The sequence below is a fragment of the Monodelphis domestica genome, chromosome 1, assembly GCF_027887165.1.
Source record: "Monodelphis domestica isolate mMonDom1 chromosome 1, mMonDom1.pri, whole genome shotgun sequence".
In the NCBI taxonomy this organism is placed as follows: Eukaryota; Metazoa; Chordata; class Mammalia; order Didelphimorphia; family Didelphidae; genus Monodelphis; species Monodelphis domestica.
Window position 1 is genome coordinate 569,272,467 of NC_077227.1, and position 18,026 is coordinate 569,290,492.

The 18,026-nt window shown below is 35.6% G+C and overlaps 1 protein-coding gene across 7 annotated transcripts in view; it reads right to left on the reverse strand.

Moving 5' to 3' along the window:
- Positions 1 to 18,026, reverse strand: part of ROCK2 (Rho associated coiled-coil containing protein kinase 2) — a 199,142-nt gene that overhangs the window by 91,450 nt on the left and 89,666 nt on the right. For all 7 annotated transcript variants that reach the window (XM_056813427.1, XM_001381617.5, XM_007476249.3 and 4 more), the window contains exons 2-3: positions 16,575 to 16,656; positions 14,108 to 14,208 (exon numbers count right to left, since the gene is read on the reverse strand). In XM_056813427.1, the coding sequence (XP_056669405.1) occupies positions 14,108 to 14,208; positions 16,575 to 16,656 (183 nt within the window). The remainder of the gene's footprint in view (positions 1 to 14,107; positions 14,209 to 16,574; positions 16,657 to 18,026) is intronic.

The following is an 18,026-nucleotide window of genomic DNA, read 5'->3' on the forward strand; positions in this document are numbered from 1 at the left end:
TTTGCTATAGAGTGCCAGAATTGAATTCAGATGTGATCTGGGTTTGAATCTTGCCTCCATATCTACAAGCTTTTTTATTGTATGGGTTTCAGATTCATGATCTACAAAACGAAGTAAATAGTAACTGTGAGATCTAATATGCAGGACTTTGTCAAGATCAAATGAAATAATATGTGTAAATGCTTTGGAAACCTTCAAGTATCTAATAAAGGCAAATTATTGTTATTATTTCTGTCAATTGTGCATGATATTGGTTGCTTGTATCCTTCATACTAGAAGAGGACTAATATGATATTGCTACATTTGGTTCAACATACAGTGTGTTTCAACTATGGCAAATCAGACCAACATGAGCTCAGAAGACTATCTACCACAGGTTGGGCACAAACAGCACCATATGAATATTTAGGATGAAATTGTCTAAGTTTGTGCATCTCTCATTTCATTTCAACTACTACAATTCTTTTTTTTGTTCAAAGAACACAGCACATTCTTTGATGCAGTTACACTATGCTGGGTGATCCTATGCCCTTGTCTCCCCACTATCACAATCAGTACTAAAGTTCTTCAGAGAGATTCTGAAAGTGTCGTTTTTTAATTCTTCCAAACTCTATGTGAACATTTGTCTTATGAAAGTTCTCTGTAAAATAGTCTTTTAGGCGAATGTGTGTTTTGACATTTGAACAGTATTGCCAGCTCATTAGAACTACACTCTCTGCTGGAGAGTCTGAATACTTGGCAGATGAGCTTGAGAAAAGAATACCTTATCTTGCCAGGTGATCGTCAGAATCTTCCTAAGACAAGTCAAATGGGAGTGATTCCGTTTCCTGACTTGGTACTGGTGACCTTCCAGGTTTCACAAGCATACAACGTCAGCACAATGACTAGTAGAAATTCAGTTTGCTAGGCAGCCTAATACCTCTCTTCTCTATTACACTCTCCTTTGGAGACTCCCAAGTGGTGAGCCAGGTCTGGCAAATGTATCAACCTCATCTTCTAGGTGGACATTCCTGGAAAGTATACTGTCATGGTAAGTGAATTTGTCCACAGCATTCAAATTATTTCCATTTGTTATAAATGACTGTTCACTATACGGATGGTTCAGTACTAGTGAGAGGAGAGTCTTGTTTTCTTCATATTAATTGTCAGGTCAAGAGAATCATTTGATGATCAGTTGCACCTCAGTCTGAGGCTGTATTCAGTGTACAATCTGCATGCACCAATTGCTCCCTATACCTTAGTTGTGGTTTACTATCAGTACCATCAGTACAGTAGCTGATGTTGATGCAGTTTTCATCCTCGTTGAAGATGCAGAACAATATTATTGAAACATAATGTTTTTTAGCATGGGAGTAAGCTCATAGCCCTGCTTTACTCCATTGGTGACTGAGAAAGTAGAAGTATTATCCTTTATCCAGAACCCATACAAGCATGCCATTATGGAGCTGTTGTACAACACTGATGAACTACTCCAGGCAATCAAATCTGTACAAATATCTGTTCTGCTGTCATCTTCTCTAATTATAGTTACTCCTATAAAAACAAACTCAATAAGTAAACTGCTTTTCTTTTTTTTATTGTATGACTAAATTGATTCTCCTTCAGGCTCTGAATAAGGAAAAGGTTATCCTAGCCTTACCTTAGGAATTGATAATTCCTCATATGACAGATATTATAAGACTCAAGCAAGTCCAAGCTGAGCTATATAACACCTGGCTTCTAGATCAGTTTCCTAAAGTCTTAAAACTTATTTGGTCAATAAGAAATGCAAATCAAAACAACTAAGATATCATCTCACACCTATTAAACTGATTAAAATGATAAAAGGGCAAAATGACAAATGTTGGAAGGGATGTCAAAAAATGAGGACACTACAATACCGTTAGTGGAAACTGTGAACTGACCCAACCACTTTGGAGAGCAATCTGGAATTATGCCCAAGAGTTATAAAACTGTGCATAGCTTTTTATTTATTTATTTTCCATTTGAATAAGTTTATTTAGTCAATTTAGAACATTATTCATTGGTTACAATAATCATATTATTTCCCTACCTCATCTCCACCCACCCTTCCTGCAGCCCACACACAATTTCATTGTGTATTACTTGTGTCCTTTATCCGAACCTATTTCCATGTTGTTGATGTTTGCACGAGGATGTTCATTTAGTCTACATCCCCAAACATATCCCTTCGACCCATGTATTCAAGCAGTTGTTTTCCTTCGGTGTTTTTACTCCCACAGTGTTTCCTCTGAATGTGGATAGTGTTCTTTCTCGTAGATTCCTCCAAGTTGCTCAGGATCACTGCCTTGCCAGTAATGGAGAAGTCCATTACATTCGATTGTACCTCAGTGTATCAGCCACTGTATACAATGTTTTCCTGGTTCTGCTCCTTTCGCTCTGCATCACTTCCTGGAGGTTGTTCCAGTCCCATGGAATTCCTCCACTTTATTATTCCTTTGAGCACAATAGTATTCCATCACCAACATATAACACAATTTGTTCAGCCATTGCCCAATTGAAGGGTAGTCCCTCATTTTCCAATTTTTTGCCACCACAAAGAGTGCAGCTATGAATATTCTTGTACAACTCTTTTTCCTTATGATCTCTTTGGGATACAAACCCAGCAGTGCTATGGCTAGATCAAAGGGCAGACAGCCTTTTAGCGCCCTTTGGGCATAGTTCCAAATTGCCCTCCAGAATGGTTGAATCAATTCACAACTCCACCAGCAATACATTAATGTTCCAACTTTGCCACATCCCCTCCAGCATTCATTACTTTCCTTTGCTGTCATGTTAGCCAATCTGCTAGGTGTGAGGTGATACCTCAGAGTTGTTTTGATTTGCATTTCTCTGATTATAAGAGATTTAGAACACTTTTTCATGTGCTTATTAATAGTCTTGATTTCTTTAACTGAAAATTGCCTATTCATTTCCTTGCCCATTTATCAATTGGAGAATGGTTTGTTTTTTGGTACAACTGGTTTAGCTCTTTCTAAATTTGAGTAATTAGACCTTTGTCAGAGGTTTTTGTTATGAAGATTGTTTCCCAATTTGTTGCTTCCCTTCTAATTTTAGTTACAATGGTTTTGTTTGTACAAAACCTTTTTAATTTCATGTAGTCAAAATTATTGATTTTTCATTTTGTGATTTTTTTCTAGCTATTGCTTGGTTTTAAAGTCTTTCCTTCCCCAAAGATCTGACAAGTATACTATTCTGTGTTCACCGAATTTGCTTATAGTTTCCTTCTTGATATGCAGGTCATTCACACATTCTGAGTTTATCTTGATGTAGAGTGTGAGATATTGATCCAAACCTAATCTCTCCTATACGATCTTCTAATTTTCCCAGCAGTTTTTATCAAATAGTGGGTTTTGGCCCCAAAAGCTGAGATCTTTGGGCTTATCATAGTGCTAAGGTCACATACCCCAAGCCTATTTCACTGATCCTCCTTTCTGTCTCTTAGCCAGTACCAAATTGCTTTGATAACCATTGCTTTATAGTATAATTTGAGATATGGGACTGCAAGGCCTCCTTCCTTTGAATTTTTTTTTCATGATTTCCCTTGATATTCTTGATCTTTTGTTCTTCCAAAAGAACTTTGTTATGTATTTTTCTAATTCAGTAAAAAAGTTTTTTGGTAGTTCAATGGGTATGGCACTAAATAAGTAAATTAGTTTGGGTAGGATTGTCATTTTTATTCTGTTAGCTCGTCCCACCCATGAGCAATCAATGTTTTTCCAATTGTTTAGATCTAGTTTTAATTGTGTAGAAAGTGTTTCGTACTTGTGTTCATATGGTTCCTGTCTTTGTCTTGGCAGATAGATAACTAAGTATTTTATATTGTCTAGGATGATTTTAAATGGAATTTCTCTTTCTAATGCTTGCTGCTGAGATATGTTGGAGATATATAGAAATGTTGATGATTTATGCGGGTTTATTTTTGTATGCTGCAACTTTGCTAAAGTTGTTGATTATTTCCACTAGCTTTTTGGTTGGCTCGCTAGGATTCTGTAAGTAGACCATCATATCATCCAAAAAGAGTGATAGTTTCATCTCCTCATTGCCAATTTTAATACCTTCAATTTCTTTTTCTTCTCTAATTGCTACTGCTAGTGTTTCTAGCACAATGTTAAATAATAGAAGTGATAATGGGCATCCTTGTTTCACTCTTAATCTTATTGGGAAGGCTTCTAGTTTATCCCCATTGCAGATGATATTTGCTGATGGTTTTATATATATACTGTTTATTATTTTTAGGAAGGCCCTTCTATTCCTATACTTTCTAGTGCTTTCAGTAGGAATGGGTGCTGTATTTTCAGTAGGAATGGGCTTTTTCTGCACCTATTGAGATAATCATGTGATTTTTGTTGGTTTGCTTGTTAATATGGTCAATTATGTGAATGGTTTTCCTAATATTGAACCATCCTTGAATTCCTGGTATGAATCCTACCTGGTCATAGTGGATAACCCTTGTGTTGATTTGCTGGAGTCTTTTTGCTAGTAATCTACTTAAGATTTTTGCATCTATATTCATTAAGGAGATGGCCTATAGATTTCTTTCTGTTTTTGACCTGCCTGGCTTTGGGATCAGCACAATATTTGTGTTGTAAGAGGAATTTGGTAGAACTCCTTCTTGGCTTATTCTGTCAAATAGTTTGTATAATATTGGGATTATTTGTTCTTTAAATGTTTGATAGAATTCATTTGTGAATTCATCAGGACCTGGGGATTTTTTCTTAGGGAGTTCTTTGATGGCTTGTTCAGTTTCTTTTTCTGATATGGGGTTGTTTAGGTAATCTATTTCTTCCTCTCTTAGTCTAGGCAATTTATATTTTTGTAAGTATTTATCCATATCACCTAGATTGCCATAATTTGTTGCCATATAATTGGGCATAATAGTTTTTAATGATTGCCTTAATTTCCTCTTCATTCGAGGTGAGGTCTCCCTTTTCGTCTTGAATACTGTCAATTTGGTTTTCTTCTTTCTTTTTTTTAATTAGACTAACCAGTACTTTGTCTATTTTATTTGTTTTTTCAAAGTACCAGTTTAGTCTTATTTATTAAATCAATAGTTTTTTTACTTTCAATTTTATTAATTTCTCCTTTGATTTTAAGGATACCTAATTTAGTCTTCATCTGAGGATTTTTAATTTGTTCACTTTCTAGTTTTTTAATTTGCATGTCCAATTCATTGACCTCTGCCCTCTCTAATTTGTTAGCATATGAACTCAAGGATATAAATATCCCCCTGAGAACTACTTTGGCTCCATCCCATAGGTTTTGAAAGGATGTCTCATCATTGTCATTTTCTTCAATGAAATTATTAATTGTTTCTATGATTTGTTCTTTAACCAATTTTGGAGAATCCTATTGTTTAATTTCCAATTAATTTTTTATTTACCTCTCCATGTTCCCTTACTAATTATTATTTTCATTGCATTGTGACCTGAGAAGGTTGCATTTATTATTTCTGCTCTTTTGCACTTCTTTGCAATGTTTTTCTGCCCTAATAAATGGTCAATTTTTGTGAATGTACCATGTGCTGCTGAAAAGAAGGTGTATTCCTTTTTGTCCCTATTTATTTTTTTCCAACATATCTACTAACTCTAATTTTTCTAAGATTTCATTCACTTCTCTTACCTCTTTCTTATTTTTTTTTTTATTTGATTCATCTAGTTCAGATAGAGGAAGGTTCAGGTCCCCCACTAGTATAGTTTTTCTATCTATTTCATCCTTGAGCTCACTAGTTTCTCCTTTAGAAATTTGCATGCTATGCCATTTGGTGCATACATGGTGAGTACTGATATTTCCTCATTGTCTATACTATCTCTTATCAGGATGTAATTATCTTCCCTATCTCTTTTAACTAGATTTATTTTTACTTTGGCTTTGTCAGATATAATGATTGCGACTCCTGCCTTCTTTTTATCAGTTGATGCCCAATAGATTTGGCTCCATACTCTTACTTTCACCCTATGCATATGTACCTTCCTCATGTGTGTTTCTTGTAGACAGCATATGATAGGGTTTGGGATTCTGATCCATTCTGCTATTCGTTTGTGTTTTATGGGTGAGTCCATTCCATTCGCATTCAGAGTTATGATTACTAGCTATGTATTTCCCAGCATTTTGATTTCTGCTCCTTTACCTGCCTTTTCTTCTTTCACTATTTCCTTCTACACCAATGTTTGTTTTTAGTCAATCCCCCTAGTTCCCACCCTTTATTTACTTCCCTTTCTACCCCCTCCCTTCTTATTCCCCCCTTTCTTTTCCTTGCAGTCTTTCAAAAACTACCTCCCACACTCTCCCTCCCTTATGCCGCTTCCCTCCCCACCAGACCGTTTGTTACCCGTCTGCTCCCCTATAGGGTGCAAATCTATTCTCTGCCCCAATGGATTGGATTGTTCTTCCCTCCTTGAGTCAATTTCAATTCACGAAAGAGTTGAATATTTCCTATCTCCAACCTCTTTACCCTTCCAGTGTATTGATGTTCTCCCCCCTCCTAAATAAAATGTACACTTTATTGTTTGATTCAGCCTTAATTCTTCATACCTTGAAGGCAGACTAGATTTCTTTATGGAAGATATACAAATTCTTTTTTTTTTAAAACCCTTACCTTCCATCTTGGAGTCAATACTGTGTATTGGCTCCAAGGCAGAAGAGTGGTAAGGGCTAGGCAATGGGGGTCAAGTGACTTGCCCAGGGTCACACAGCTGGGAAGTGTCTGAGGCCAGATTTGAACCTAGGACCTCCCATCTCTAGGCCTGGCTCTCAATCCACTGAGCTACCCAGCTGCCCCCAATGACCTCTTTTCTTATAGGGATACATATCATTTTAACTTATTGAGTCACTTTTTTTAAAAAGTGGGTTTTTTTGTTTGTTTTGTCTTTCTTTTTTTCCCTCTTTTTTAATTACCTTTTGATGATTCTCTTGAGTTCTGTGCTTGGGCATCGAATTTTCTTTTCAGGTCTGGTCTTTTCTTTACAAATTCTTGGAATTCTACTATTTTGTTGAATGACAATACTTTCCCCTGTAAAAATATAGTCAGTTTTGCTGGGTAGTTGATTCTTGGTTGTAAACCTAGTTCCCATGCTTTCTGGAATCATATTCCATGCCTTTCGGTCCTTCAGTGTGGATGCAGACAGATCCTGTGTTATCCTCACTGTGGTTCCATAGTATCTGAATGACTTATTCTTTGCATCTTGTAATATCTTTTCTTTGGTCTGATAGTTCTTAAATTTGACTAGCACATTTCTGGGTGTTATCAGTTGGGGATTAAGTACAGGAGGTGATCTGGGGATTCTTTCAATCTCCATTTTCCCCTCTTCTTCTAAAATATCGGGGCAGTTTTCTTGAATAATTTCCTGTAGTATCATGTACAGGCTTTTTCTTTTTTCATGGTCTTCTGGTAGACCAATGATTCTTAAATTGTCTCTCCTCGAACGATTTTCTAAATCCTCTCTTTTGTGAATGAGATGCTTTATATTTTCCTCAAATTTTTCATTCTTTTGGTTTTGTTTTATAGTGTCCTGTTGCCTTGTGAGGTCACTTAATTCTAGTTGTTGTATTCTGGTTCTTAAAGACTGGATTTCCTCCCTGGAATTTTGGTCATCCTTCTCCTTCCAGTCTGATTTTCTTTGGAGGTTGTCTTTCATTCTCTTTACCTCATCTCTCATCTCCTTTGCTTCATTTTCAAGCTGGTTGATTTTGGCTTTCAAGACACTATTTTCTGTTTCCAGATGATTTAACTTGGTTTTTAAATTCGTTTCCCAATTGTCTTCAGCCTCTCTTAATTGTGTTTTGAATTGCATTTTGAGTTCTTCCATAGCCTGTATCCAATTCGCTGGGATTTCCTCTTTTACTGTTTGCCTCCTCCTGTGTTCCATTTGTTCTTGGTTCATTGCCTGTGCAGAAGCTGTCAATTGTAATTTCTTTCTTCTTTTTCTGTTGTTTGCTCATATTTACCCCCTTCTTTGTTCCCGTATTTGTCTGTGCTCTTGCTCCTCTCAGTTTTTTGGTTTGGGGGCTTTCTGTCAATCTCCCCTCTTGGAGCTTGGCCATATCTCTCAGTGCAGTCTCTTTGGGAGGAGTGTTGGAGTTTGAGCTTCCCTGTCCTCTGGAGGCTTTTGATTGGATTAAAGTACAGCAGTCAGTGAGGGAGGGGTGTTGGAACTTGGGCTTCTCTGAGCTCTGAAGACTTTTGATGGGATTAAGTTCAGCTGGGTTGGGTTGGGTGTGCTCTGAGGCCAAAACCTCCTGGAAGGCTGGAGCAATATGGAGGGTCTCAGCTGTTCTGACCAGGCTGCCAGCTCTTTGCTTCCTCTCTAGCTGCTTCCCTGCCTCCTGTGTTTGACACTTTGAGCCTGGAACAGCCCTGCCTGCAAGGTACACCCTTCAGACCAGCGCCTTTTCCCAGCCAGAGGCTCCTGCTGCCTTTGGAGGCTTGGCACTCTAGGTGGGGGGTGGGAGGGTTTCTGGGCCCTTCCCTCTGCCTTCCCCATAAACCTGGGTGTTCTCGGATTCTGACTTTTGTGGGCGTACCTTTTGAATTGAGTCCAGCAGAAGGGTTCGCAACTCTGTCTTATTATTAGGTTTGATTTTCAGTCCCCTAAGAGCATTTAGTTTGTGATCGGTAAGGAAGGGTTTTCAGAGGTATGAACTATTGCTGCTCCTAAGCCATCATCTTGACTCCACCCCCCTGTATATACCTTTTTAATCAGTAATACTACTATTAGGTTTGTTTCCTTAGGTGATCAAGGGAAAAAAGAAAAGGACCTTTATGTTCTAAAATGTATACAGCAGTTTAATTTGTGGTGGCAAAGAGCTAAATTTTATGTATACATGTGGGTTGTTTTTTTTTTTTGGTCAAATGATGCCTTTCTCTAATAGAGGGAGTTAACTGGGTATTTTAATGGAACAAATAAATAAATTTAAAAATAAAAGCATGGGGTGCCTTGGAATCTTGGAAAATACAGAAAGAGAAAAAGATAAGTGTTGTTTTGTCACCAGAAAGGCATTTGCTGAATTAGGCAATCAGGTAGCTTTTAAAAGTTAATTAATTCACATTTAATTTTGATTCAACAAAAATTGTTAGGCAACTATCAAATATTTCTTTAAAGAAATCTAAACGAGGATTAGATACAATGAAATATATAGATATATTATTCAAAGTAATTAAACTGGCTTGTGACTTGAGCATATTTTTGTAGGTAACAGTACCAAATATCTCAATAGGTCTTTTGACCGAAATTGGGCTTAATTGGGTTTATTTTACTAAATTATGTTATGAAATAAATGTTAAAGAATCAGTTATGTGCCAGGCAATGTGCTAAATACTAGGAGGAAAAAAGGCAAGAGTATCTCCTTCTCAAGAAGCTCATAGTCTAATGGGAGCAACAACATGCAAAAAAAAACAAAACCTCAAAACTGAGCTATGCTTGAAATTAAAATTGCTTAGAAGTACAACATACCAAAACTGACATGCTCAATCCTTTAGGCACAGAGCTTCTTTGGATATTCAAGAACCATATTGAGCACCAGAGGCTAAAATTCAGAGACATATGCCAAGAATGGCATGTATCTGGGTAATGGGAATGTCAGTCAGATGTGTATCTCCCTAGCTATTTAGGACAATAGGAAACTATACTCTGAAATTAACCTAATTCTCATTTAGCCCAAAATAAGTCTATAAAGTAAAAATCTTCTAAATGCTATTAATGCACTAACAGAAAGTTATAAGAATATATGAAAGCCTGATACGAAGTTAAATTATAGTTACTCCTATGTAAAGCCAACTATCTATCATGGGTAACATAATTACACAGAAAATACTTCTTTGCCAGATCAAGAATCTTGAAAATAAAATCACATCAAGAAATTATTTCTGATTTAGTTTCTTTTTTTTAGGAAAACATCAAAAAATATAATAATAGCAGATTCCACCAAAAGTTTTCCTCAGAAAAGAGCAAACATCCAAGAATCAGATGTCAAAGTAAAACTTTCGAAATGTTTTTCAATTCTGTCTTTTCTGAACTCTTCTTAATTTAAAAACCTATATGGCTTTGCAAATGCCTAGAGTTTTATTCCATCAATAAACATTCATTAAGCATCTACTGTGTGCCAGGTATTATGCTACACACAAGATACGATGCCCTTAAGCACCTCAAAATCTCATGAAGACAACACAAAAACAACTATATATACATGATGTACCCAGATAAATTTGAAAAAATTAATAGTGGGAAGGCACAAGAAAGAATCAGGAAAGGTCTCTCATAGAAAATAAGATGTGAGCTACAATTTGAAGAAAGCCACTAGGTGGAGATGAAGAGGAAGATTATACTTGACATAGGAAATGCCAATGAAAATGCCCAGAAGTGGGAGATGAAGCATCTTATGAGAGGAATAGCAAGAAGTCTCATGTCACTAGATCATAGAGTAGGTAGGAGAGAGAGGGAATAAATATGGTATAAAAATACTGGGGAAATAGGAGGGGCTAGGTTGTGAAGGATTTTGCCATTCTGTGTTGATTCTGGAGGTGACAGAAAGTCACTGAATTGCAGGGTCTGGGTTTGGGAGGCAGAGAGGGGAAAAGAGAAGGGTGATGAAATAGTCAGATGGGCACTTTCAGAAGATTAATTTGAAAAGCGAACAGAGAATGGACAAGAGGAGAGAACCTTGTGGCAGAGAATTCAAAAACCAAACTATTGCGATAGTCCAGATGAAAGTTAATGAGAACCTGCATCAAAGTAGTAACAATGTGAGAAGAGAGGCGTGGTATACAAGAGATGTGACAGTGATTGGAAAAAGATTAAGGGAGGGGGCGCCTAAGAGTGAGGAGTTGACAAGGAAGTTAGGGTGCTGAGAAATCATCAATATGCATGCTGAAGTTCCTAGTATAAAGGGGGGAAGGTGAGAAAGACTGCACTAGGCACTGCAAGTCATTGAGGAAAGAAGTATGTTTTGGCGGTTTGTGGGCAACAACTAGAATTTTGATAAGGTGCTAAGATATAGCTTGAGTAAACCTCAAAGGAGGGGAGATTACTGAGCAATGTTGGCAGAGGGAGAACTTGAAAGTAGCAATGAAGAGTAATCAGTATTCAAACTCTCCTACCCTGATCAGTTGATTGGATAGTAAATAAAAGTAGACAACAACTCAAAATTGTTAGTGTTCTGTTTCAAGACATAGAGTAAATTCAAATTCAATCCTTAATTATGGAATTTTTTGTAATCACAGGTAATATAAGAAGCAAGGTCATTATGAAGAACAACACTTTACTTTCTCTAAAGGAAACCATGAAACAAGATAAAGTATTTTGAAGATAACAAAGGTATGGTAGAATATTAGGCATTTATATAGAACTTATTTTATAAAATGCTTTACCTCTGTTGTCACATTTGAACCAGCACTGTGGATATCATTATCCTCATTTAACAAATGTGAAAACTGAGGTTCAATGAGGTTAAGTGATTTGCCCATGGTCATTGGCATGTCAGAAGCATGATTTAAACACAGAATAATAGGACTGCTATGGGAAAAGGATTTCAAAATGGTAAATAACAATAAATAATGAAATTCACAGATGATAAAATAAAAATATCATTCCTGGTATTATCACTTATATGTAAAAATACTCATAGAAATTAGAGCCAGTTAGGATATGAGACATTATCTACCCCAAAATTCTAATTGGAAAATGACTAGCCTAAGGTCACATAGCTGAAGAACAGCAGAGCAAGCATACATTATCAGGTCTCTTGATCTCCACATTCATGCTGTATTTACTGTCCTGTGCTATCAACAACATTTTAAACAAAAATTAATAAAATATTATTCAAATGATCAAAAAGTCACTGACTTTCTTAGTTCATCCTTTGGTTATATTATCTTATTCTTTAGATTTATAATATTACTTGAAGATATTTCAAGAATTTATCACTTAATACTCACATTGGAAAGAATAAATTTCAGCTAAAGACTTCTTTTCTTTTTTTGGCTTCTTAGACTAGTCTGAATACATTTGATTTCTCTAATTATGCTGATAAAACCATAACATATTTACTAACCTATTCTTGTAATCCCCATAAATTGTTTCATCAAGAGGACTGGAGGAAAGGGGATATTAGGGTTGGTGATAATGGGAAATATCAATGCTAAAAATTTATAGTTCACAGTATCATAAAATTGGAAGGGACATTAGAGGTTATCTAGTCTAATATCTTAATTTCACAGATAAGTAAACTGAGGTTCAGAGAGGTTAAGCAGCCCATATATGTAACAAAGCTAGAACATGAACCTGGAAATCAGTGTCCTACTGAATTATGCTGGCTTGAATATTAATATTTTTAAATTAATTTTTATTAACTTTTGTTTTTAAATCACCTCAAATTATTCTTCTTTCAACCACTTCCTTCACAGCCATCTCCTTACATTAAAAGGGGAGAGAAAGAAAAAGTTTTGCAAAACTAACCAACAATATAGTGTTGTCTATGCTATTCTAGAGTTTTTATATATATGTAATATTATATATACTCAGGGTCCCATGTCCCCAAGTTCTACAAAGAAGCAAGATAATATGCATCTTGTATTTCTTTTTTGAAGTCAAATTTGAACATTATGTTTTTGAAGCACTTGGTTTCTATTTTTTTGTTACATTTCTTTTCATTTATATTATTGTATTCAATAGTATGTTGTTTTCCTGGTTCTGCTTATTACTTCTACCAATTACTTTTGGATCAGTTCATATAAGTCTTCCAATGATCTGCTATATTTATTAGTAATTATTTCTTACAGAATAACAATATTACATTACACTTATGATCCCTAATTCATTTAGTCATTCCCAACTGAAGACAATCTATTTTCTTTCTAGTTCATTGATACAACCAACGTACTCCTGTAAATATTTTGATTTATATAGTCCCTCTGGCCCTTGGGATATATGATTAGCTATATAGGGCTAAATGCATGAACATTTTCGTTACTTTCTTTGCATAATTCCAAATTGCTTTCCAGAATGGATGGACCAAGTTACACTTCACCAACAGTGCATTAGTGTGCCTATCTTTCCATAATTAGCTCATTGTTAAATGCTGGCATCTTTCTGTCATCTGTGCTGTGTACAAAGTAAAACTTCAGGGTTGAAGTAGCTCGGTAGCAAACTGGATAGAGTGCCAAAACTGAAATCAAGACTTGAGTTCAAATCCAGCCTCAAACACTTAACTGTGCTACCCTATACAAATCATTTTAACTTTAGTCTTCCTCAGTTTGTTCACTAATAAAATGGGGGAAATAAGAGCACCTACCTCTCACAAAGTTGCTGTTAAGATCAAATGAAATAATATTTGTAAATCGTTAGCAGTGTCTAACACATGATAGGTCTAAATATGTGCATGTTTCCTTCCTACCTTCCTTGTTTTAATTTTCATTTCTCTTATTTATGATTTGGAGAATTCTTTCATATTGTTATTAGTAGAGAGAATTCTTCTTTTGACAAATGTTTGTTATTTGACCACTTAAATATTTCTGTTAGATGTGTATATATCAATATCAAACTCTTACCTGAGATATATGATATAAATTCTACCCCCATCCACATTACCACATCTTTTCTTATCTTAAGCAGTACATTTGTTTGTAAGAAAGCTTTTCATTTTTATGCAATAATTTTCCATTTTATCTTTTGCAGTTGCTTCTATCCCCTCTGTATATTTTCTTTTAGTTCACATTCCAGGACAGTTAGGTGGGTGGCTCAGTAGATAGACAGCCATGCCTGGAGATGGGAGATCATGAGTTCAAATCTAGCCTCAGATACTTCTTAGTTGTCTGGCTCTAGGCAAGACACTTAACCCCAAATGCCTAGCCCTTACCAGTCTTTTGCTTTGGAACCAATAGTTAGAACTGATTCTAAGACAGAAGGTAAGGATTTTTAAAAATTCACACCTACACAGAATTTGGAAAAAGGATGACTTGCTTTTTCTTTTACCTTTTTAATGATATGATCTTTAATATTCATGTCATATATTATAATTAACATAAATGTCTCACCACCATCACCCACCAACAACAAATAAAGGAATAAAAATAAACGGACTGAATTCTTACCAACTGAACTTCACCAAAAGCACCTCTTCCAATCACTTTAACAACATCAAAATCTTCTGCCTTCATCTGTAGGCATCTAATTTTTGTCACAATTTTCTCATCTACATTGAATTTAAAAAAAGTTACTCATAAAAATAAATTCCATAATTAGTTATCCTAGTTGTCAAAAAATGAATTTCAATGAACTAAATTTGGCTTTCAACTAAATTTGTGTGGATCAAGCTTTGAGAATTCACTGATCAATATCTTAAAGCTTTTTAACACTTTAATGCTCTGATTCTTGGGACCATAATCTTGGTCCTGGACCTACCAATCTGACCTTCCACTATTTCCCAAGGTCCTCAGAGACTTGTTATTTGCCCCATTACTTTCCCTGATAGGACCTAAGAACATAAACTTTCGATATGTTTTAACAAGACCATAAGCCCTCTTTTATGTATTTGTCTCTCCCCACTTAGAATGTGAACTACTTGAAAGCAGAAGCTATTTCAAATTATCGTTTGTGTGCTGAACACTTAACTTAGCACACAAGAAGCACATAATAAATTTAAATCCATTATTCAGCAGATAAAAATATTTTATATAAGAAACTGTATATTACAATATTTTCATCTTTATTTCAAACTAGTGTCTTCAAACAAAACTGATGGCAAAATTTTTTTGCACTCAAAGATATAGTAAAAAATTATTTGGTGTTTTAATCTATCTGAATGTTCTATTATAATCCTGTGTTGATATAACTAATAGAATAACTGACATAGTGATAGTACCCAATGATGACTCTATAGTTCATACTATAAAATCCTAGAGTTTTTATTTGGAATAACCACAAAAAGAATATTGGTATAATTGATAATAGTCTCTTCTCTCAGCCAGTAAGACTTGGGATCAAATCCCAAGGCTGACATATAATGACTTTGTGACTCTGGGCAAGTCACTTAACCTGTCTGTACTGTAAGCAACTCTTTAAGAATAGACTTTGCAGGGAAGGTATCAGGCTACACTAATAAGAGCAGGGGTCCCCAAACTGCGGCCCCCTGAGGTCATTTATCCGGCCCTCACTGCACTTCCAGAAGGGGCACCTCTTTTCATTGGTGGTCAGTGAAAAGAGCACTGTATGGGGTGGCACTGCAAAGTGCAGCACTGCTCATGTACAGTACTACTTCCAGTGACATAATTCTTTGTTCTGAGAGTAACTGAATAAGAAAGAGGTACCGTGCAAAGGATTATGTGGCTGTACAATGGAAGAAGTCAGCATGGTGAGCAGCAATCAGAGGGAGGGAATTCCGCACTGTGTAGTGTATACTGCTGCCCAGTATAGTGGTGGTGGTGATGGGCCTGTGCAAGGTGTGACAGGTCCATCACAACCAGTGCTGCAGCCTCCACTATCCCAGACAGCGGTATACAGATTTGTGCATAGTTTTTTTGAATAGTCCAGCCCTCCAACGGTCTGAGGGACAATGAACTGGCCCCCTCTGTAAAAAGTTTGGGGACAGGGGGCAGCTGGGTAGCTCAGTAGATTGAGAACCAGGCCTAGAGATGGGACCTAGGTTCAAATCTGGCCTCAGACACTTCCTAGCTGTGTGACCCTGGGCAAGTCACTTGACCCCCATTGCCTAGCCCTTACCACTCTTCTGCCTTGGAGCCAATACACAGTATTGACTCCAAGACGGAAGGTAAGGGTTTAAAAAAAAAAAAAGTTTGGGGACCCCTGGATAAGAGTGCACTTACTCAACAGAGAGGCTTTCTAAATCAATGAAATCACAGGTGCAGTCCCCATTTTTTAGTTTTACTAAATTTATTATATATACTGGAATTATTAGTGAATTTCTTTACTGTGTACTAATATCATGTTGACTTTTTAAAAAAAATCTTCAATCTTAGTATCCCTTGATATATTAGGATCACTACGAGCTGTTATCAGTATCAATAATGTCATCAGTATCAAAATCAATATGTATTAAACATAATTTATATGGCAAAAGACATTATAATAATAATTTTTCTTACGATTTCAAAGAATAATTATATTACTGATGAATCTATAGCAGCTCAGCAGGTATTTTGCTTAATATAAAGAAAAAATATTATAATGGTCAAAAAATATACACATCTTTCTCTCCAGATGTTTTTTAATTACTCATAATGATTTATGTATAATCTTACATAAGTAAGGATTTAAGTTTCCTCATCTATAAATCTATTGTATTAGACAATTTCTGAAGTCCTTTTCAGTTCTAATTCTATGATTTAATTAATTGAGAAGTAATTATTCTCTACTCTGTCTTTGTTAAACTTCTAGATATTCCAATTAGAAATATATATTTTTCCCTAAAATTAAAGGATTCACAATTCTAATAAAATATCTAACTAAAATTTTAATGCTATTACAATCTTGAGAATTTTTTGACTCTGAAATAGTCATAGATGTGAAGTATGGATGTAAAAAAATTTTAATGCAACTTACATCTAATTAAGAAATTATCTATATTCTTATTTTTCCTCAGAGCAGGAAAATCCAGATCAAGGACCAAGGAATTCAAACCATCCTGAAAAAAAGAGAAGAGAAAAGAAAAGATGGTTAAAATTCTCCCAACTCCTAAAAACATTTGTTTTCAGTCTTTAAATTTTAGTTAGAATTTTATGTAGATTTTACTGTGATACTTTAAATGACCTATGACTTTATCCATGTGTATATATGAACTCTACCAACACAAAACACAATCCCATGTAAAATACTTAAGAGTTGCTTCAACCAAAAATCCTAGCTGGTGATGACTCTTCTGATAATGTGGCATTCTACACTTAGTGTATCCATTACTTGGACATTTCTGGGTCTTTCTTCTAGCTTACTCACTAGGATTACTCCAGTTAGTGCTCTCAAGAAGCCAAGCTCACCTTCATGACAGAATACTAATCATAGGAGACTTTATACATCTAAATAGCAAGATCATTTAGATTAGCAAGCAGCTAAAATTCTTTTTTAATAAGATTCATGGCTTGACAAAATTGCTAAATTATGTCTAAATTTCATTTTATCTTTTTTTTTTTAACCCTTATCTTCCATCTTGGAATCAATGCTGTGTATTGATTGGTTCCAAGGCAGAAGAGTGGTAAGGGCTAGGCAATGGGAATTAAGTGACTTGCCCAGGGTCACAGAGCTGGGAAGTGTCTGAGGCCACATTTGAACCTAGGACCTCCCATCTCTAGGCCTTCTAAATTTCATTTTAAAAGGTAGGATGATGTAGTGGATAAAGAATCAGCTTACAACTCAGGAAGACCTGGTTTCATTTCCTATCTCTGATCCATACTAGATATGTTTATTCTACATATGTTCTTCTACAGTATCTTTTCTTTTGTACGACTCTTATAGACTGCTAAGTGACACTGGATACGGTGTTGGGCTTGGTGTTAGGAAGAGCTGAATTCAAATATGGCCTCAGACACAGATATTATATAATCTCTCTCAATGTTCCAGGCAATTCTCTAAAAGTATAAATTGCAGAGAATGTACCAAGCTGTTTTACATTTGGTAGAGTTAATTTCTTACTGATAAATCACAAGCCCAAATAGAGGAAATGTATTAAGTATTTACTATGTGCCAAAACTTAGTACTCCATATTAAGTTTTAAGTACTGAGAACACAAATACAAGAAAGCCCAAATAGTACTTCAGGGAAATTGCAGTCTAATATGGAGATGGTGACCAGAGTAGAATTTATAAGAGTGAAAAATGATTAAAAGTATGGGACAATATTTGCCTCAATGGTATTGTTAATTTCACTACTCTTTTTAGCACTGGGGGGGAAATGTAATGAAGATGGTATGGAAATAGCATCACCATCAAGATAAAATGAATGCTCACTAGAGATCCAGGGTCAAAAAACCATTATGACATTACTAATTGATTTTCTCCCTTT